Source organism: Panthera onca, chromosome D1, assembly GCF_046562875.1.
Source record: "Panthera onca isolate mPanOnc1 chromosome D1, mPanOnc1 haplotype 2, whole genome shotgun sequence".
In the NCBI taxonomy this organism is placed as follows: Eukaryota; Metazoa; Chordata; class Mammalia; order Carnivora; family Felidae; genus Panthera; species Panthera onca.
Window position 1 is genome coordinate 29,536,031 of NC_138348.1, and position 23,569 is coordinate 29,559,599.

Sequence of the window (23,569 nt, forward strand, 5' to 3'; positions counted from 1 at the left end):
AGAGAGCCATTGATGTTATGGGAGCAGGAGAGTAATACAGGAGTCAGTGTAACATAATTAAGTTCTTAACTCTATCATTTTCCATCTTTGTGATGTTGAGTATATAAGTTCTCTACACTTAGGCTCCCTTTTTTTATCTATAAAGTGATGATGATAATAATATCTACAGAGGTTAATTTGTAAAGTGTGACATGTAGTAAGTATTGAGCAAATGTTACTTATATATTATTGATGTGTTTTAGTAAATTTAATCTGAGAACAATGATTGTAGCCTAGGCCTAAACCATAGGCCGTTAGTTAAGAAATAGTTGTAATAGGTAAATAGAAAGGAAGGGAAAGATACTAAGAATATTTTAGATAGATAATATTTTTAAATTTTTGTAGCTTTGGGATGCCTTGGTGGCTCATTCAGTTGGGTCTGATTTCAGCTCAGGTCATGATCTCATGGTTTGTGAGTTTGAGCCTTGTGTCGGGCTCTGTGCTGAGAACTCAGAGCCTGGTGTTTGCTTCAGATTCTGTGTCTCCCTCTCTCTCTGCCTCTCCCTTGCTTGCACGCTGTCTCTCTCTCTCTCTCTTTCTCTCAAAAATAAACATTAAAAAAATTTTTTTGTAGCTTAAAAAAATATATTGTCTTTATGTTGTTTCATAGTATTCATGTGATCATTGTATCAGTAGTTAATAGCTGATAACTGAATATAACTTTATAATTTACAAAGCACTTTGGCATGTTATTGAATTCAATTCTCAGAACTGTCCTATGAGTTATTATTATTTCCAGGCCCAGAGTGGTTAAATAAGTCATTGAAGATCACACAAGTTAATGAAAATATCAGTGTGATACTTGTATTTCCATATACCTATTCTAGTGCTTTCTCTTTTATATCCTGTTAGGCAAGAACTGATACAGTGTAGCAGGTAACAATATGGAAACTGTTATTAGTACTTTGAAAGAGTTAATATTTTTTCTTAGGTATCTATCTTAACACCAAGAAAAGAAACAAAGCATGAAAGGAGACAAATTTAGAGTCTACTAGTTACCTAATTCATATATAAACCAGTGATATTATTTGAATATAATCTCTGTTCAGAAATAAAAATATTAAGTGTCATAATTTGTCATTTAAAATAGCATTAGGACAAATGAAAATAAGCTCTTGCTTTTTTGCACCAAACTGTATTAGGTATTTACTACATTCTGACTGATTGTAAATATTTTACAATAGAACTATTTCTTAAGTGTTTTTAAATAGTATTGATCATGAAACTTTTTGAAATTTACCATCAGGCCAATGGTGGCAGAGTCTGCATAGAACTATGCTTCGTGGTGTTCTGGGAAAAACCTTTCGACTTGTTGGCTATACTATCCAGTATGGCTGTATAGCTCATTGTGCTTTTGAATATGTTGGTGGTGTTGTCATGGTAAGTTTTTACATACAAGAAAATAATAATTTTAAATATATACTTTTTTAATGAAGGAAAATGTGTTTTTTCTTTATTTTAATGGAAGTTATTTAATAAAATGGGACTATTAAAGCATAAAATCTTTCTAAATTTGGGGTTGTAAGAGAATGTTGGAATTGGCACTAATATAAAATTAAGTAACATTACTTCAAATAAGGTTCTGTATTCTGTTTCTGAGAGGGGCCCTACTAATAATCTAATAATAATAGTTTTCATTTATTGAATGCTACTTACTGTGTTCCAGTGATGTTTGAGGTTTTATATTTACTAACTCATTTAATCTTTTCTACTCTGTGAGATACTTATTAGATAGAAATCCATCATACATAAGAAAAAACTGAGGCTCAGTAAGCTTAAGTAACTTGCTCCAAGTTCCATAGTTAATAAGTAGATTTGGAATTGCAAGACAGATTCTCCACTTTTCAAAACTCCTGTCCTTAACCAGTTGTGCTTAACTGTCATTAAAATAAATGATTATTCTGCCTGTGTCAATATTAAAATATTAAGGCTACCCCCCCCAACCAATGCCTTTTCTTAATATTGCATCATAAATCTACCAACTGTTAACATACTAATCTTTTGTCATATAAATGAAGGAATGAATTGAATGTCCAATGAGTGAGTTTTGTTGGTGGTATGTTGTTTTAACAGATTCACAGTCCTAAAACCTCAAGTTTAGTTGGAGAAATGCAAATAAACATATTTAACTAGAAGTCCCCTCTTTGATTTTTTAAATTTACATTGGTACTTCCAGTGGGCTACAGAGATAGCATGTATAAACTTTCATTTTGTTCTTTGTCATTTCTGCCTCGGTAAGAAGTTTAGAGTAAAAAGTTTCATCTACGCATAAATGAAGTCAATGGAGACTGGTGTATTTAGATATTTTAAGTGGCAGTGATCCTTTATTACCGTTCTCAGGTATACATGAAGATTATTGTTTTAATTCATACTAATAGACCATCTTTAAAGTGCATCTCATCATGCCACTATTTTTCAGTAGAAAATACAAATTGCAGCCTCATCAAATGAGTAAGCTATTCTCTTAGAAGAGAACTCAAGGCATGAACATTTTGAGAATAGTATGATACTACTTAATAAATTACCATCATAGGCACTGGGTATTTGATAATAGCAAGAAAGCAAATAAATCATTTATTCAACAAATATTTATTGACTATCAGCTTTATGCCAAAGCATGTTTTTGGTGTTGATTATATAGCTTAGGAATGTGAGTGATAAGGTCCCTGACCTCATGGAGCTTACATTATACAGGATGGTCAAAATTTGGAAACATATGTTATTCACGTGTTATAATGTTTTCTCACTCAGCCATTTTTAATATACTTACCTGTGTTTCCAGACTTGGTGGCCACTCTGTAGAGTTGAACTTACCTGGGAGGTGCCAACTTATGAATCATCAGCCAAGCTTGAAGAACATTTGTTTGAATTTCTTTCTTATAAGCCTGCTCAGATGATTTATGTTATATAAAAAAGGGTTTCCATTCAAATTAAAAAATTACCTCTCTTTTCAGTGTTCTGGACCATCAATGGAGCCTACAATCCAAAATTCAGATGTTGTCTTTGCAGAAAATCTTAGTCGACATTTCTATGGTATCCAAAGGTAAATTTCTGTCATAGATACATTAAAGTTATGGTGAAAACATGCATTCACATTGTGTCTTTTCTGCAGTTTCTTAAGTTTATTTTTAAAAACTCTTCTGTAAATAACCAAATTAATGACCATCTAGTTAAAATTTTGATTCAAATATTTTCTCTCAGTTTGAGAAATTTAATAGTTTCTGTAAACATGCAGTCTTCTGGGTCACTGTTCCTTGCATTAGAGGCTAAAATAGAATAGCAGCCCATTTTATAATGTACAGTCAAGCCCACTTTACTTTTTTGGGGGGAGAGAGGGCCCTACAGTGTTTTGAGTGAAGAACCTAGGGACTTAGGAGCTACATTACATATGCAAACCAATGATTGCTTTTTAAATATTTGAAATAATGAATTTCTTTTGATGACTGTTTTATTCTTCATAGCTTATGATGAGCACTTGATGATTCTTCGACTATAGCACTGTATATACCTGGGAACCAGGAATCTCATCTAGTATGAGTCTCCTGGTTAATTAGGTTGAAAAACTCCTTGACAAATACTGTTTCCCACTAAATTTTTAAAAACCCTATTCTGAGTGGTGTTTCCAGTCCTATGATACTGTTTATTCTGCTTAACTATGTATTATTCCTTCTGAATGAATGTCAGGTATTAGTAATTTAATGTATTTTCTTTTTTCTTTTTAATTTTTATTTTTGAGAGAGAGAGAGAGAGAAAGAGAGCGCAAGTGGGGAGGGGCAGAGAGAGAGAGAGGGAAACACAGAATGTAAAGCAGGCTCCAGGCTCTGAGCTATCAGCACAGAGGCCAACAACACGGGGCTTGAACTCATGAACCATGAGATCATGACCTGACCCAAAGTTGGACGCTCAACTGACTGAGCTACCCAGGTGCCCCCAGTAATTTAATGTATTTTCTAAAGGGCACTTCTCTGATTCCCTAAAATTTTGGGTTCATTGGTTTTTCACAATTATTAAAAAATAAATACTAGCTTTTCTTCTCCATAAACTACAAATTTGACTCATTTGAGTTGTTATTTAGCTTATGGCATAAGAAGGTTTAAGCACTCCTCTTTCATTATTGGCCTTTTCTATAGTCTGTTTCACATTACTGAAAAATCATCAAGAGTAAGTGTAAAAGTATTCTTTACATTTACTGATCTTTTACCATCTTAGATTCTGTACAGAACTTGAAGTTATCTCTTGGTCAAGCTCTATACTATGGTGTCTGGGTTAAATTCTCCTTCACATCTTTTACTCATAACAACTTTAAGATACCAAATTGATAGATATGGGATTATAAAATAAGACTTGCATTACAGGGGTTGTGTTCTAGCTTTCTTTCCTTTTTACCTTATATCCAAAGCACTTCATACAGTCTTTGGATTAATTAGAGACCTAGCATCACTGTAGCATGAAGATAAACTGCTGTTTTCCATGCTAATGAGATGATTTTACTCTCCTAGTCCTTGAGCATCTTTAACAAGAAGCTGAACTTGTTGGCTAAATAGATTTTGAATGAATAGCTCAATATTATCTTTTTTTTAATAGATACTCTTTGCATTCAGATGGGTAATACAAATAACTACATTCAGTAAGTTAATTAAGATTCTTTGGAGGTTTCATTTTGTATTCTGTTCATTCAAGAGGCCCATTAGGTTAAAGGGCAGCTCAAAATCTGGCATTTATATGAGATATACCAAATAACTTTTACAACCAAGGGAGTTGGTTGGTAACTTCAACTTTAAAAATATTACTCTCCTGAGTATTCCTTTTACCTACAGCACAGAACTCTGAGATTTTAGGGGAATCTCGGACACTTGGCAAGAGATCCTTCAGCTAGCTGCCTGTTTCTAAAGCTAGAATAGCCATCCGTTTAGGCAAAATAAAAGTCTGCATAACTAGTATTTAAAGCACATGAATCTCTTTTCAGTTAAATGCACAGAACACTCATATTTATAATAATCACAGTCTCTTATTACTATTTATTCTTTCACCAAATAGTTAATGAGCACCTAACTTATAACATATGCAGTATATTATAGAGAATGTTAAGATGAATAAAATATTGGTCTTTTTCAAAAGCTTACAATTTAGTAGGTTAATCAGGATGTTTATAACTATAAATGTGAAAGGAAAATTTAAACCTTACTTCTATTAAGTTCCTTTAAACATCCTATTTGAAAGAGTTGAGAATCCAAGGAAAAATTATTTTGTAAGCTCTATAGTTAGACCACCAAAAGTATAATCTGCATTAATATTGGTTTCTGTAAAAACACCTTGACTGAATTATGATTTTTATGTTGCCATTCAAGTACAGAATTTAAGGGTCATATTGATTATTTTTTTTTAAAACGTAAACTGAATAAAACATCCACAGAAAACATTTTATTTCCCCAAAGCTAGCCAAAATCAACTTTGTTTAGTATGTTACAATCTTTGCAAACTTATTCATCTGAAAGTTCCATTGGTATGGTTCCAGTTGGTTGAAAAGAGACTAGTTTTTCCCATTTCAGAGAAAGGGCAGCCTTATATTACCTGCAAATTATAGAATTTAATGTTTTATTTTTATTTATTTTTTGAGAGAGAGAGAGTACAAGGGTGGGGAGAGGGGCAGAGGGAGAGATAAAGAATCTTAAGCAGGCTCCATACTCAGCGTGGGGCCTGACGCAAGGCTCAATCTTGTGACCCTGGGATTATGACCTGAGCTGAAATCAGGAGTTGGATGCTTGACTGACTGAGCCATCCAGGCGCCTCTAGAATTTAGTATTTTAATAGCTTTCAACTCCAAGAAATTATTGTTCCAGTGAATACTATTACTGTAAAATTTCTGATGAAGAAGGCGTCTTTTATAACCTTACATAAGAATCCTTCCTGTATATTCATTCCTCTTTGATTTGGTTATTTAAGACAATTTTGTCTTACCTCCCAAACTAAACTTTATTTTTGTTAGCTAATGATTCCAGTGTAATTAATCAGAATTTCATTTTTGACTTGGCTACCAAAAAGTTTAGAACTCATATTAATACTTATGTATATAACAATAACTAGGTTTCTGATTTGACTATCATCTTCCCTTTATTTTTATAGCTTTTACTGTTTTGATATGTGCACCTTTTATTATAACTAACATCAAATTATTTCCGCAACTGTGTACAAACAATAAGTAAATATATTAAATCCTTTCAAATATGTGGGTTAGTCAACAGAATTCACTTACTACTAATTTTTTTGCAGAAAGAGAATTGTGTTCTGTTTGGTTGGGGTGTTAGCCTTATTTTGTCTCCTTCCTCCATTTTGTCTCCTTCATTTCCACTTTTAAAGATCTTTCTTATTTTTCTAACACATATATATTGTTATTTCTTCCATGAATCGTGCCTTTGATAAGTAATCATACCCATATTGGTTATATATGTTTGGTACTCCAATTTATTTTTTGTAGTATGTGTTTGGGCAGCTTTTAGCATTTTATTTGGTTGTATCTTCTGATATTATCCCTCAAAAATAAGTCTGACTATACTGTAAATTATCTGGGTTGTTTATATATATTGTAATTCCTCAGTTCTTTGAGCTCTAGGGAAATATTTCTGCTATTTCTATATTTTTATGTGCTCTAGAGTCAATACTACCGGCTGGCCAGTAAAATTAACATAGTTAATTTGGTGATACTTACGTGGAATTGCTTTTACATAGTTTTGGTTCTAAAAATTTGGATATGGAAGTAATATGTAAGTACAGTGCAAGAAGGTAATTCTTATGGAATTACCAGAAATTTTAAAATCTTCTAAGAGCTTCCACTACTCTTGTTGTATTCTGACCCATAAAACAATCACAAAGCTGGTAAATGTATGAGAGGGTCAGTATGTGAGAGGATAAACAGTGTTGGATTTAAGTTGTAAGGGTCCGTCCATGTGTTTATGCTTAATAAATAACACTGACCTTTCTTTGACTTTTTCCCCTCAGAGGTGACATTGTGATTGCAAAAAGCCCAAGTGATCCAAAATCAAACATTTGTAAAAGAGTAATTGGTTTGGAAGGAGACAAAATCCTCACCAATAGTCCATCAGATTTCTTTAAAAGCCATAGTTATGTAAGTAACATTTTAATTATGTTATTCATTGATTAGCATTAACTGAACACACTGACAAAAGAAAATAACTTTTTTTTCATATTTTGAGTATAAGTTAAAATGCTGCATTAAGTAGAATTTAAATATGTTTGTATCAAGGGACGCCTGGGTGGCTCAGTTGGTTGAACATCTGACTTTGGCTCAGATCATGATCTCATGGTTCATGGGTTCAAGCCCTGCATTGGGCTCTCTGCTGTCAGCAAAGAGCCCCCTCTGGTTCCTCTGTACCCCTCTCTCTCTGTCCCTCCCCCACTTGCACTCTCTCTCAAAAATAAGCAAACATTTTAAAAAATATATGTATTAAGAACAACTTGGCCATTATATTTTATATATTTTAGTTCCCTTTAAAGCCCTACATAAATACCTCAATAATAATTGTTGCAGGCATGATAGACCAATGAATGTTAAAATATTGGGCAAAAGTTTGAGAAAAATAACTTATTTGCATAGTCTCAAAGTATCTCCTTCAAGACATTTATTACAAAGGGACAAATAGTAGCTCGTAGAGGGGAAACTGGAAGGCACCACTTAATTGAGTGATCAAGGTTAACTTCACCAATAAAAGGACATATCAACATAATGTAGTTCCTGAAGTGAAGCACTGAGAAGGGCGCATCACTTTTGTGATATTTTTGCAGAAGAAAGTGTAACCTCTGCCTAATCATGAGAAAGCATCAGACAAACCCTGAGTGTCATTCTGCAACATAACTGACTAATACTCTTAAAAAATGTCAAAGTCATGGGACACCTGGGTGGCTCAGTCGGTTAAGCATCCGACTTTGGCTCAGGTCATGATCTCATGGTTCGTGGGTTGAAGCCCGCATTGGGCTCTATGCTGACAGCTCAGAGCCTGAAGCCTGCTTCAGATTCTGTGTCTCCCTTTCTCTCTGCCCCTCCCCTGCTCATGCTCTGTCTCTCTCCCTCAAAAATAAATAAATAGACGTTTAAAATATATATATATATATAAATGTCAGAGTCATGAAAGACAAGAATTGTCATCGATTGGAGAAGACAAAGGAGAAATGCCAGCTAAATCGCATCTAGGATCCTTGCTTAGAAAATTTTTCCACTGACTTGTTAGTGGCAAATCTGGTAAAATCAAAGTCTGTAGTTTAGTCTTTTTAAATCTGATTTAAATTTTTAGAATAGAAATTGTATATGCCTTAGTCTAATCAACTTGGTTATCCAGTTAGAAAAAGAGAGCAAGAGCAGCAGAATGGAAGAGTGAGGAGCAGGTGTAATGTTAGCTCCTCTCACCAATCACCCAGCTGCTGTGACAGAGCTTATGGCAGGGGAGGGTGGTCTTTTCTTTACTGAACATGTGCTTTTTTTACTTTAGTGTTATAACTTAATTTTTTACTTTCTTAAAAATACTCTGTGTCACCCTCAAATTATCGATGTAGTTGTTACAGCTGTTGACTAACTTTACTGTTAACTATCTTCATTCCCAATATAAAAAAATAATTAAGAGTTAAATTGTCTTGGTCATTGTGTATTTATTTTTAACTATAATAGCCTTTGATTGCCTTGTAAGTTTGATCAGTAGATTATTAAATCTATTATTTATGTACCACCCATAATGCACTATGATTCAGCAGTGCAAATGTTTTTGATGTTTATTACCATAATGCTAAACATAGTAGTGATTGTTAGCTGATAGTGATAATAATGTTGAAGATGATAGTGTATTATCAGATAACCTATTTTTTTCTATGACCTTCATCATGGACTTTGTATCCTTTTATACTTCATTTAAAAATGTCAGAATTTTGCATAATGTTTCATCTTCATGTGAGTGTTAACATTTCATAAACATTCTAGTCACCTTTAAGTTGTTTTAGCAACAAGCATATACTTGAGACCAGAAATAATTTTGCCAGTAGACAGAAGAACAAAACATATACATGATGGCATCTACTCTCTGTGTACTTAAACATCATACAATTGTTGGTGTTTTCTTCTTAAGAGTTATTAGAGGAAGAACATCAGGGGATTAGATCTTTGCTAAGTAATCTGAGCAAATAATCAGAGCACTGTAAGATGTAAATTTTTTGAATATTCTGTATAAGGAAATACATTCATCGAATTTTTATTGTCTATGAATCGGTAAATTAGAGGACGCTGCCATATTGTTCTAGGTATATTTTGTTCACTTTGGTTTGACATTTATAAGTGACAGACATAATTGTAGTACTATTAGCTAACACTTATTATGTATTTACTCTGTACCAGATACTGTTGAAACTCTTTACAAGGCTTAATTTATTTAATCAACCAAACAGCAACCCAATAAGATAGGTAGTAGTAGTATTTGACAGATGAGAAAACTGGACAACAGGGAGGTTAAATAGATCGCCCAGTTTCAAATAGTGAGAGACAGTTGGAATTCAAACACATCCCCTGGCTGCATCGAAAATTGTACTCCTTACCATGCTACTACTACTTCTCCCAAAATATCTTCTACTGATTATTATTATACTCTTATCAAATTGTACTTCCCTTAAATGTATTTGTCTTCAATATTTTTTTTAAAAAAGAAAGGGGACTATTTTTGATCAGGGGCAATATTGGTCCTGAAAGAGAAGCCACTGATTTTTTTTTTAAATCTTTTTTTTTTTTTTTTTTTTTTTTTTTTAATGGTTATTTATTTTTGAGAGACAGAGTGCAAATGGGAGACACAGAATCCGAAGCAGGCTCCAGGCTCCGAGCGGTCAGCACAGAGCCCATCGCGGGGCTCGAACTCACAGACTGTTGAGATCATGACCGGAGCTGAAGCCGGATGCTTAACCAACTGAGCCACCCAGACGCCCCTGCCACTGATTTTTTTGAAGGCTTCCCTGCCTCCACCAGTTTTTCTAAGCTGGGCTTTTCAAGCAAGTAGAATTGTATAGTTATTACAGAACCACTTTAGCAAATGTGTTCCATTAATCAAGGTGATTTATAACAAAAATTCATCCAAGTTTGGAGCACTCTGAAGAGATATCCAAACCTTTGCAGGATCTCCCCCTCTAGAGTGTTCCTTTTTCAGCTATCTCTGTGGCACACTGGTGCTGTATATTATGAGATGGGTTTCTTTCCCTTACCTATGTAACCTCTTAGAAAAATCATTGTTGTTTATGATGAAGACATTGCTATTCAGATCTTGATTGAGTTGCTTGGTAAAGATGATGAATATTAAATATGTTGTGAATTCCAGGCAAAAAAAAAAAAAAAAAAAATTCTCCTAAGTAGGTGCTTCAGAAAGCAAAACACCAAAATTGTCATTTGGAACCTACAACTTAGAGTTTAGCATATGAAAGAAATAGCATTGTTCGTAAGTTGGCAAAAACGAATATAAACAGATCATTGGTTAAGTGATGTGGAACCATTTTATTCATTCCAGAGTTCTAAAAGTCCATGTGGCAGCAACACTTACAAACCATGATTTATTTTTTGCATTAAGCTTTTGGAAACTGAGCAGTCCCTATCAGGTACTGTTGGAGTGGGTTTTGCTCATTTCAGTGGTGTTGAGGCCAAAAATGCTTTTCTTGGGTTATGGGCTGAGCATTGGCTACTAGGATATGAGCTTAATTTGTGACTTTGAAAAGAAACATATTATACTCAGCTCAAACATCTTGAATAACTTGCCTTTCCATACTACAGGAATTCCTGAGTTTGAAGTTAAAAGCCACTAATTTGCCAAAAATAATTTAGTTGGAAGTAGAAGCATTTAGCAAATGCTGCTACTATTGGGGTGTAAGACAAATTCATATCTTGTTTTCTTGGAATAACTTCAGACTGCTTTCTGCTTTTACCTTTCCCATTTTCTTGCCTCCCTACACCATCACTGATTATTCTCTACACAGACTCTGAAATGATCCTTTTTAATAATGGTGCTTGTTAAGTGTAATAATGTTAGTCTTTTCCTCAAAGACCCAAGTGACCTCACATTTCACTCATAAGAAAAGTCTAGGCCTTACAATATCCTGGAGACCCTGTAAGATCATTCTTCCTGCTGCCTGTACTTGTGGTTAAAGGTCTAATTAGAATACAGGCACTCTCATTTGTCTACATATTGTCTGTGGCTGCTTTCACTGCAAGAGCAGAGTTGAGTAGTTGTAACAGAGACGATATGGCCTGCAAAGCTTAGGCTGTTTACTATCTGCCCTTTACAGAAGAAGTTTGCTGACTCTTGCTTTAGAATATAAGGTTTTTCATGGCAAAGATTTGTTTTGACCACAGCTGATTTCCTAGCACATGAACTTTGATAGAACATCTGGTAGGTACTTTAAAAATACTTGAAGGGTGGACAAACGTGTATATGTTTAGGGTCCAACCATGTTTTCTTCTAATTTCTGTTCTACTCCTCAATTTCCTTTAGTTTCTGCTGCAAACTTGCTCCTAAGTGCATGTTGTTACTATTTTTCAGGTAAGGTAGGTGTTCCTGTAGCTCAGTAAACCATATAATACTGAGAAACTGGCAATCTGTGGTTATTGTAGTCTTCATAGATGTTTTGAAAGCTAAGCTAGTTCCACAGGCTACCTGACCACCTTCCATGATTCCAGATGAAAGTTGTAGAAAATATTAGGATGTCCTTGTTACTTTGTAGCAGGACAGCAGAGTGCCGATTAAATGTTTCTTTCCCCAAGTGACTTACTTTTGGAATCAGTGACATTTTTCAGCCCTTTTATTAAGCAAACTAAAAATTCACCTGGCTCTGAATTGACTTATTGGTGTGGAATACTCTGAATGTGGTCTAGACTAAGTCTTCTAAAGGAATGGTAGATGAGGTACCCTGGACCTTCTAAGGAAAGGTTTGTTGCCCCAGAAATGCTGTGGTAGTTTCATTAGGTAAAGACTAAATTGCCCTAGCAACGTGCAGTGCCTGCTAATTAGGCCGTATGGTCACGACAGTTTTCTACATTTCAGTAGAAAAAGCACACATTTCGTGTGCTTTTTGCACGTATTAACTAATCTATATAAGTATTCTGTTCTTTTGATCCTTTTACTGGTTGGCAGATTAACGATGGGTAAAGTTGTTACCTGTAATTGGTAAATTGTTGCTTTAAGTGTAAACTTCTGCTTTGCATTGGCTGTTCACTATATTATGAATCATTTTTAAATCTTTCATGTAATTAAAACTTTATAGTTTCTCAACCATAGCAGCCACTGTATTAAATGGACATATTAATAGATCTGTGATTATGGGGATTTCAGTATATTCCTGTAATTAGAGCATCACAATCTTTTATTTTTGTTAAAGCAAACATATCTATACTTATTAGAAAAATTATGTTTTAATCTATTATTAACCTATCAAAATATAAGGCTATTTAAAACTTTTTCGTTCTTGCTACCACAGATCCCAGTGTTATACACAAAAGGTGAAATGTTCACCAAACAGTAGTCTGTTAGGTGACTAAGGAATGTAGTATTTCTTGCCTTTAAAAAAAATTATGTATATGTTAATAACAACATCATTATTGTTATTGAGAGAGATGTAAGCAATAGAAAACAATTTTATATTTCAGAAAGAACTGATTAAATGTTCTCAGGATATATTGGTGGGATACTGTTTTTAAAAGGAGAAGTTGTAAATGGGGTAATATGCCAGTGATAAAGCTGTTTTACAGTGTATTGGAAAATATTTCTGAAAAACTGATCAGCAAACTGAAAAACTCACTATTTGGACAGTGTTAGAAAATGGTCACTGTATAAAGTTAACACTAATAGCCCCTTACTGTGTACTGTGTATTTAGGTCATAGTTCAAATCCTTGAATATCTTAATGCTGTTTTTCTGTTTGTTTAAATGTCATTTACTTTAGCTAAAAGTCACAACCATATGGTCTTCTATTACCACTTGTATTATAAACACAAAAAGTACTTATGTGGAGGGAAAGGAATCATCAGATTGAAAGGGCTTGTTTATTATAAGCTGCTGATACACTAAATCCTTATGTCATTTAACTAGAAGAACTACCTAATAATGTCACTTATTACAACTAGGATATCTAAGCAAGAGACTTGCTTTTTGCAGACTATAGTGATAAAAACCTGTGCTACACATCCATTTCTCAGCAACGGGTCCCGGGATAATCAATCGTGGCATACTGCTAATGCCTTGATTGCAGCTGATGTGGAGGAAATATGTTTACTCTTTTGCTAAAGTGAAGTTCACTGCGGAGATGACGTGACTTTTTCATCCTATAGCTAACACAATTCTGAAGATAAATTTGACTTATTGTTTACAATTCTGAGGTGTTTTTCTTCTGATATTAACATTAAATAACCATCTTTGAGGCCTCCACAATTTAAGCATTTTCTGATGGGTTCTCTGGACATTTTCAGAATAATTTAATCTTATTTTAACAGTAAGATGTAGTTTATAGAATTTTATTTTGTAGAAATGTATTTTATCTTATATATGTTTGAATATATATTCATATACATATGAAGATCAGCATTTGTGCTGAAAGAGTAACAAGTCGTCTTGAGACTGTGTTTTGCTCACCTAAATATATTTTAACCACTCAGAGTTGGAAAATCACTGCCATTGATGTGAATCGAGGGAGGCAGTTATGCAATTCAGTAAAATGGAAATATTTATGTATGTTTATCTGAAAGTTATATGAGACCTTTCTACTTTAAGGTTGCCTAAAAGGAATTGGGAGAAGGAAATTAAGAAGACTGAAATTGTAATGCTGCTGTTCAGCATCAGCACCTGAAGCAGACTGTATCTCTAATGGTAGAGAGTGTATTCCGAGTGTCATGTGGCCTCCTAATCTGATACAGTGCTCAGCTGGAAAGCTGCTGTTGACGAGGTGGAATATGTTGAAATGTCTTTTGAAATAAGCGTCTAAATGAAGTTCTTATGTTCCCACTTTAGGTAATTAAAATTCTGTGGGTTTCAGTGACTCACTTAATGTTAGTCCATAAAAGCATTCTCACTCTACTAAAGTATCATCTGCCTAAAATTATTATTGGAAAAGAGGAATAACATGTAAAAGTAGGTATGCATGTTATAAGACAGTTGAAAATTGTAAGTTAAACTGTTGGCATTATAAGCCATTGTACTGCTAACCTACATATATGAATGCTTTCCTCTTGCATTAGAATTTTCCTAACTGTTGGAAGATAGCATAGGAATCATTTAGTTTGACACAGCTAGTGCCTGCATCCCCACTAAACACACCTGAAGTGCCAACAGAGAGATTTGTCTCCTTAACAGTTAAAATTGTAGGGTGAGCAATTTAAAATTGTAAGCTGCAACTTAAGATTCTGATCTACTTTCTGTACACTGTGTGTATGAATCTCTAAATCAGGAAGGATTAGAGAGTCTTTTTGTCATCTGAAGAAACATGAATTTGACCTGACTTACCTATGAAAAGAAAGTCAAAGCAGGTGTAGGGTCATGGACCAATATGGATTTCTAACCCTAAATGCAAATGTAGTACCTAACTGCAAACCAATCCCAGCATTTAGGCATCTTCTTTAATGAGGCTGTGCTCCAGAGCAGCTAGAAGCACTGGCCTTGGGAGTTGGGGAGGTGGGTTGGTAGAGAAGACGTAAGTGGTCCTCAGCAAGCCATAGTGGCAGGCAAAATTTGCCAGACATTAACTTTGCAAATTTCCTTTTACTTTTGTTTATTTATGTATTTATTAATTCCATAACTAAGTGCTATTGAGCACTTACTTGAGGGCCAGAACTATGTTAAAGTAGATTAAGTCTCTGCCTTCAGTGCTGTGCAATAGACCTTTCTGCAAAGTGGGAATATTCTAGATCTGCACTGTCCAGTAGCCACTAGGCACATGTGACTGCTGAGCACAGGACACATAGCTAGTGTGTCTGAGGAACTGAATGTGAATTTTATATAATTTGTAAAATTAAAAGGCCACATGTGTTACTAGCAGATACCAAAATGGACAGTATAGCTCTAGAAGCTTATAGCCAGATTGGAAGAGCAGACAAGGAATTACAATGTGATGAAATAGAATTATATACAGGGTGCTATGATAAGGCACAAGACGATATTTATTTAGACTGGGATCGATAGGATTTTTCCAGACAGGCAGGGGAGTAATCCGTAGGAGTTGACCAAAGCAAGCAGCATATTCATAAGGTCTAGAAGGGAGAGTATATCATTGTGCTTTGGGCATCTGCCAAAAAGTAAGTTCTCCTGTCTGGGACATATAGTGGGGAGGGGTGGGTAGTGAAAAGAAATGAAAAGGTAAACAGCACTCAGTTCCTTGTGTCTCAAACAGGGAAATAACATGAACAGATAGTTTTTTTTTTAAATCACCCTTAAAATAAAAACTTTAAAGTTTACTTCTTGTGTAAAAAAACCCAATATTATTAAATTCTTGGAAAAAATAAAAAGTCACTCCGATATTAGTATAGATTAATAGAGGAAAGTTTGGAGTAGGAAAGACTGGAGGCTGAGAGACCAGTTAATAGGCTGTAAGACATAATTAAGATAATAACATTAAGAATGGAAAGCAGTACAAAGTTTGGAGAAAGAGTAAGGAAATATCTAGACTGAATTGGATGCTGGAAGAAATGGAACTGAAGGGCTTAAAATGGAGCCAGATTTCTGGTTTTAGCAATGAGGGTAGATGGTACATTAGGAGATTCTGGGGGGACATGTTAATTTGGGAAATGGAGAGAACATATAGCCTGTCTAATAAGCCTAAGAGAGACTTTATTTTAAATGAATACAGTGGCAGCTAAATTATTATAAGTGGGGGAAAAAACCCAAGTGCTTTCCTAGAATGACATTTGGGTATTATACAATTCCCTCCTGAATGTCCACAGTGTATTCTCATGATCTCTTAGTTAAAACAATGTTTTGGTGCTCTCAGCCCTCAGAGATAAATCTTACTTTTTAAAGATCTCCAGCTATTCTCCTCTTTGTACCTTACTACATCGTTACAAAAAATGTCATCTGTCGTCCACTAGTCTAACTTGGAATTTTGTATTCACAAAGCTAGGTTTCATTTTAAATACCTTCCAAGGTATGGTGCATTAGAGTTGTGGTTTTGATGAATAAAACACAAATGGAAGAATTATCTATCTGTCAAGAAAAACATGTAACATAATGCCTTTTGTGTGTTTTTTTAAGGCATTGGTAACATCAAATACAACAAGATCTACATATTTCATTGTAATTATTTCTTCTTTGGAGTATGGACTCTTTTCTACCCCAGATTTTCTATTTCTTATACCATTTCAGCTGTTGAATCAGATTTCTTAGCCAGTCTCTATATGAAGTACTTATGTATGGGAGCCATAGAAAATGGAAAAAAGCTCTATTCATTCATCTATAGGAGTAAATCCATATAGGGATGAGTTTTGACTTTGGGAAGAATTATTTGAAGTCCCAGGAATAAAAATTTTGGTGGAAACATAATAGTACATGCTTTGCACAGTATGTATATATCTGATTTGCCAACTGTTTAGACTTTTCTCAGAGAATGAGAAAATTCATTATTTACATACTTACCACTCCATTCTACTACTCTCTGAAATACCCTGTGTTTCATTAAGTTAGGCTCATCTTTTGGAATATGAGAACCAGAGTGTACAGTAGGGTGTATTAAAATGAAGCTACAGAGATAGTCTTGAAATGAGAATTGAGATGCTTCTTTTAAGTACTAATCCAAAAGCAAAACAGGTAACATTATTTTACAAATAGAACAAAAAAGAAGAGCAAACTAATCTATTGTCCTAGAAAAACAATACTATAGGATTGGGACATTAATACTAGATGGCTAGGATGGCAAGGCATATTTGTTGTCTGATCTCAGAAGCTAAGCAGGGTCAGGCCGGGTTAGTACTTGGATGGAAAGGGCATGTTTGTTGGCTTTAGTCCCAACACCTTCCCCCACTGTGTACCTTCTGATTGGTTGGTATACAGTTGCAAAGAAGTGAAAGCTTCACAAGGAAGAGCCTAAGCATTTGGTATTTAATAAACATTGCTTAAGATGCCTGTTGAAAACATAAAAATGGTAGTCTTAACTACATTTGGGAGATTTGATCCTAAAAACTGAATTTCACTTTGCAGAGAACTGGGTAAACTGTTTAGGAAACTAGGAACAAAGAAAGCCCATCAGACACCATTCATACCAGCAGGTGGGGCAGCTGATAAACACAGTAGCTAATAATTAGTGAGTGCTAACTGGGTGCCAGGAGCCTTATGTATTGTTTCATTTGGTTCTCCGAAGTATTTCTGTAAGGTATTTATTAGTCTCAGTTATATAGAAGAGTTTTAAATAACCTGCCTAAGGTACTTAACCTAGTAAGTGGCAGAGCTACATTTTGAACTCAGGACTCTTGTTCTGTAGACTGTATCTTTTAACCACTGTGCTGAGACAGCCCATCAGAAATTCCTCTTCAGGCTGGATGGAGATATTAAGTACTTGCGGAGCTTAGCTTGCAATAGCTATGAGAATGAGCAAGTCAAGTCTTAGATTAAGCTCTAAACCTATTCAGCAAGCAGATTCTCAATAAGCATCCCCCATCATTACTCCAACCTGGAGCTATAGCCTATTGGAACTTCTGTGAAATTCCTCTTTGGCGATAATTGGCTGATGAACCCAACGTGGCACATTTTTAAGTAGGGAAGAACAATAACAGTCCCCATGAATGATGCAGATAGAAGAGTAATAAGTGAGCATTTAAATGGGGAGAAAAAGAAGCAGAACTGCCCGGAAATAGTTCCCACTGAAATAATCAGTGTGTTAACTGTTTCATGCCTGGTCCTTACAAATGTTAATCCCTTTGTCAGGCATCTAGCATTTGGGAGTACCACCATCAGGACTCCAGGTAGACAAACGTGGGCAAGAAGTTGTACCAAGGAGAATGTCCATGAAAATAGAATGTTTGTGAAACTGTTTCTGAGTTTGGCTTTCAGAGACACTCATAACTGGCAGTTGAGACTCCCATTTTTTGAAATTAAAATTAATCATGTTTTCTCTGCCTTGTGTTATCAAAAGCTCTTCTACTTGATGGCCTCCTAGAGGATTCAGTGCTTCACTTTCTGACATACATATCTTTGTTTATAGCTTTTGTTGGTGTTATAGGGAGCATAAACTCCAATAATTATTGATGATGTTTCTAATTTTGCTTTTGCATGAATCACACTAATACTGGGTTTTATGAAGTTCTTTTAGAACTATATAATTACTTCATTTCCCAATATTCTCCCTAGTAGCTTGTATGCACAGCATCTTACCATGGCTATGTTTTGGTTATAGAAGTCATGATTAAGCAGAATATGCATTAGCCACATAATGGTATATAGTAATTTGACTTGATCCTGCTTAACTGGAAGATAGTAACATAAAAAACAATTTTTTGGCATTAATTGTTAGAGTGAAATGACATGTGACATGAAATGTACATTCATCATATGGGCTTTTTTCCAGGGTAGGGAAATTATACATTTTTATATTTCACATTTATCATTCCAGGGGACCCAAAACAAAATCTTGAAAATATATGTGGAAAATTACATACTCTTAAGATTAAAGTGTTAACTGATGTATTACCCCATTTACTTTTGCCAAAAAGAAATAAGGCTTTATCTGACTGCTTTCATAAAATGTGTGTACCTCTCCTTTTCCTTTATAATTCAGGAAAAGGAAAAAATGATGTCAAAAAAGGATTCCTAAAACTTTGTCCCTTTCCTTGCCTTTATGATTTTTGTTTGTTTCTTTAATAACTACTGTTTTCCTTTTCATTTATAGTCATTTTAGAAAGCTTACTGAGGTTTGAGTAGTAGCAGGCCAGTGCACACCCTACCTTTGTTGCCTGTAGATTATAAAATATCCCGCCAAAAAGGGTTAATTAACAATGAATCTATTATTAGGGTTTTCTGTTTCTTGAAACTTTTGAAAGGCCAGACATACAAATATTCTTCAGTTGGAACTTTTTCTTAATTAGATATTTTTTGCTGAAATAAATGAGTTTGATTGCTATTTAGTAAATGTGTTATTTGATATTGTGGACTCTTGCATCAGATTTCACTTGAATCCAGAAAAGTAACACCTGTGGGTTGGTTCACAAAGCCTCTTTTGTTAAATGGACACCCGCGGGCCATGAGGCAATTACATTTGTTGCTTGTACTATAAAGGAGGCACTTAACTAGACCTCAGTAAGTATAGCTAAGAACTAGAGGCTTGATTCTTTTGTCCAGCCCTGAGATTAGGTTTTATCATACATCAGGAAGTAAACCTCTGACGTAGAAAGGAAAAACAAGAATGTTCTAAGGGTTCTTTCAATGCTTTAAAAGTTAGCCCTGGGAAAATTCAGATTAGAGCCCAAGTAAAAATTTCTATGTGGTATTCATTGTAAACATGTTCATATATTCTTACTCAGCTTCACAAATTCATTCAAGTTGGTATGGCAGATTTACAAAGCTATGAACAGGAAAAGTAATTAACCACTTACAGTTTTGGTTATGAGAAGTAACGAACAAAGGCATGGATGGAATTAGGGATTTCCATTTTTGGTAATTTGCAAACATTTATTATAAATGAGTTTATTGGCATCCTTACTACTTTAGTTGCAAAGTTATAATAGCTCTTTTTAAAATACATTTTAAACTACCATTTTATCTATTAATATTTTATTATAATATTGCTATAGGATTTTTTTCTCTTAACTGGTTTGAATATCCAATTTAGTGATAAACAGTAGGTTATCCCACAGATAATAACTGTGTTTTGGGTTAGAAAATTTTTGTTCTGTTTCTTGCCTCAGTCTATACCAGAAAGGTCAAGTTTTAAGTTTTGGACCCATACCAAAAATGTGTTGTACTTTATGTTTATTTAAATAAATGAGTTCTTAGCTAGGCTAATATTTTAGTTATCCAGAGATCTGGTAACAGTAGTGCGAATTGCAATCATTTATTTGTACTATAGAAAGAAACAGAACCTTCTATATAGATTGGAAGTTCAGTCCCTCTACACTATCAAAGGCAAAAAAAAAAATAATTGAACAAAGCTCATCCTAACCTGCATTGTGATGGACAGTGTTCTCTTTTCAAAAAGTACAAGTATCACTGAAGGGACGAGGCATATTAAGATACATATATGTGTGTGTGTATATATGTATATGCACACAGACGGCCCCTGATTTATTATGGTTTGACTTAAGTTTTATTTTTACTTTATTGTGCTACAAAAGCGATACATACTCAGTAGAAACTGAACTTCAAATTTTGAATTTCGATATTTTCCTGGGCTGATGTGCAGTAGGATACTGTCATGGTGCTGGGAAGCAGCAGGTGACCCACAGCTTCCAGTCAGCCTCACAAATCAAGAGGGTAAAGTGACCATTTGCAACCAACCATCCTGTACCATACAGCCATTCTGTTTTTCACTTTCAGTGCAGCATTCAATAAATTACTTGAGATATGTCACCCTTGATTATAAAATAGGCTTGTGTTAGGTGATTTTTGCTCAAGTGTAGGCTAATATGTGTTGTGTGTTTAAACTAGGGTAGGCTAAGCTATGGCATCCAGTAGGTTAGGTGTATTAAATGCCTTTTCGACTTAGAATACAGGTGATCCTTGAACAGACAACATGGGTTTGAACTGCATGGGTCCATGTACACGTAGATTTTTTTATACTATGGTACTATAAATGTATTTCTCATCCTTATGTTTTCTGAACATTTTCTTTTCTCTACCTTATTTTATTGTAAGAACACAATGTATAATACATATATAAAATACGTGTTAATCGACTGTTTATGTCATCAAGGCTTCCCGTCAACAACAAAACTATTAGTAGTTAAGTTTTGGGGGAGGTCAAAGGGAATACATGAATTTTCGACTAGTGGGAGGGGGGTCGGCACCCCAGTCCCTATTGTTCAAGGGTCAACTGTATTTTCAACTTATGATGGGTTTTTTTGGACATAACTTCATGGTAAGTTGAGGAAGTTTATATACATCTTTTTAATTAAGCAATATATACTGCTCATAAACATGTAAATTTTGAAATATTAAGTTTTGTGGGGTTCTTTAAACATTTATACATATTGCCTTGCAACTTTTTTCACTGTCTTCATGTAAATCTATTTGTTTTTTTTTTTAACCAGCTTTATATAAATAAGTCATATTTTACTTAACCTCTACCTACTGAGGAACATTTCTACTTTTGCCAATTTTGAGATACAAGCAATACCATGTTGAGCTTCCTTATTTGTACATGCTGAGTTTGGCAAATCTTTTCTAGAGATTTTGAAGGGAAAGGGTAAAATAGAAACATACAGGGGATGCAACTGAAAGGGATGCAAGGTGGAGAGAGATGCCACTTTACTTACATGAGAACTTTTAGTTCTTACCAAAAGTATTCTCTTCATATTACTATGAAGTATGCTGAGAAAAATTATACAGACTTTTAAAATTAGATAATTTGAACGTTTGTTTCTGGCAATGATGAAGTGATCCTGAATTTGCTCTCCTGTCATAAATAACTAGAAAATCGGACAAAATATGTGGAACACCTGTTCTCAGAGAATGCAGAAGCAGGAAGTACAGGACAGATTCTTAAGAGAGGACAAACAAATAAAGCAAACCCTTTACTTGTCCCTACATTCTCCTGTAAGGCAGGAGGTACCTTTCAGAAGGTACTGAAGTAAAATTTGAGCCAAAGGTAGTGGTTTTGCTGAGCTGAAGAGACAGAGACTGGAATAGAGGGAAGTTTAAGTAGTTGGGACTTATGGATAAAACTGTCTGGGACAGCAGAGCTACCGAATGATCAACATAAATCTCCATAGATGTTCTCTTGGCTTTTGCTGAATACTAAATTGTACCCATTTATGGTAAAACCTAGAAACTGAGCAAAGAAGGAGTGGGGAGCCGAGCAATTCCCAGAGCTCACACAGGGCTGAGAGCAACTGGAGTTCTGACCAGCCAGAACAGATAGATGTCACTGAATACTCAGCATATTCAATAGAGATCCCAGAATATCCTGCCTTAGTAGTAGGCCTAACGTAGCCCTTAGAGTACACTGTGAGATAGACCCAACCTAACAAGCTTAAAAATGAGGATTTAGGGGCACCTGGGTGGCTCAGTCAGTTAAGCGTCCGACTTCGGCTCAGGTCATGATCTCGTGGCCCGTGAGTTCGAGCCCCGCGTCGGGCTCTGTGCTGACAGCTCAGAGCCTGGAGCCTATTTCAGATTCTGTGTCTCCCTCTCTCTGACCCTCCCGCATTCATGCTCTGTCTCTGTCTGTCTCAAAAATAAATAAACATTAAAAAAAAAAAATTAAAAAACTGAGGCTTGAAAGGAATAAGCTGATCCACAGCTAACTTAACTGCCTCCCCTAAAACAAGCAGACCTCCTCAACATTCAGCACGCTCTAAAGAAACACAACAAAATCCACTCAACAAATGAATGTCCAGCTTAATCACAAATTACTGGATATGTGAAGAAGTATGAAAGTGTAACCAGTAACCAGAAGAAAAATCAATTAAATCCAGAAAAGGCAGAAGTAATGGAATTAATAGACATGTGCTTTAAAACACTAATTCTAAATATTTTCAAGGATCTCGAGGATGAACCTAATGAGGAAAGAAACCGTAAATATAAAAAAGAACCAAATGAAATTTCTAGAGCTTAGAAAACATTGTATAGTCTTTGTAATAGATTAGACTGCAAAGGAGAAAAGATCCTAGTCTATGAGAAAATATTTGCAATACCTGTCAAAGGACTTATACTCAAGGTAAAAAAGGGATTCTTAAAATGAGTAAGAAAACCCATTTTAAAAACTGAGTAAAATATTTTAATAGATATTTCACAAAAGATATGCTATAAGCACAGGAAAAAATGCCCATCAGAGAAATGCAAATGAAAACCACAATGTGATACCAATAACCTACTAGAATGGAAAAAGATTTTTTATAAGTTTATTTTTGAGAGTGAGGGAGTGCACACACACACACATGCATCAGTTGGGGAGGGGCAGAGGGAGAGAATCCCAACCCAACTCCATGCTGACAGCAGAGAACCTGATGTGGGGCTCGAGCCCACGAAACGTGAGATAATGACCTGAGCTGAAATAAACAGCCAAGGTTCCCCTAGGATGGCAAAAAAAATTTTAAAGGAATATACCAAGGTGTGGAGCAACCAGAATATTCATACATTGCTGTAGGAGTGTAAAATGATTTAATTACTTTGGAAAAGTTTAAGGTTAAGCATACACTTATGGCCCATAAATTCTACCCCTTGGTATTTACTGAAAAGAAATGGATTTACACAATGTTTATAGTGCTTTATTTGTAACAGGCCCAAACTTCAAAGAAAAATGTCCATCAGTAGATTTATGGGCAAACATTGTGACTTACAATAGAATTCTACTTAGAGGTAAAAAGGAATGAATGA

At 34.9% G+C, this 23,569-nt stretch overlaps 1 protein-coding gene across 7 annotated transcripts in view; it reads left to right on the forward strand.

Annotated features, from left to right (window-relative positions):
- Nucleotides 1-23,569, forward strand: part of IMMP1L (inner mitochondrial membrane peptidase subunit 1) — an 82,243-nt gene that overhangs the window by 54,268 nt on the left and 4,406 nt on the right. For all 7 annotated transcript variants that reach the window (XM_078433346.1, XM_078433349.1, XM_078433351.1 and 4 more), the window contains 3 exons: nt 1,286-1,419; nt 2,994-3,082; nt 7,036-7,162. In XM_078433346.1, the coding sequence (XP_078289472.1) occupies nt 1,315-1,419; nt 2,994-3,082; nt 7,036-7,162 (321 nt within the window). In that variant the 5' untranslated portion in view covers nt 1,286-1,314. The remainder of the gene's footprint in view (nt 1-1,285; nt 1,420-2,993; nt 3,083-7,035; nt 7,163-23,569) is intronic.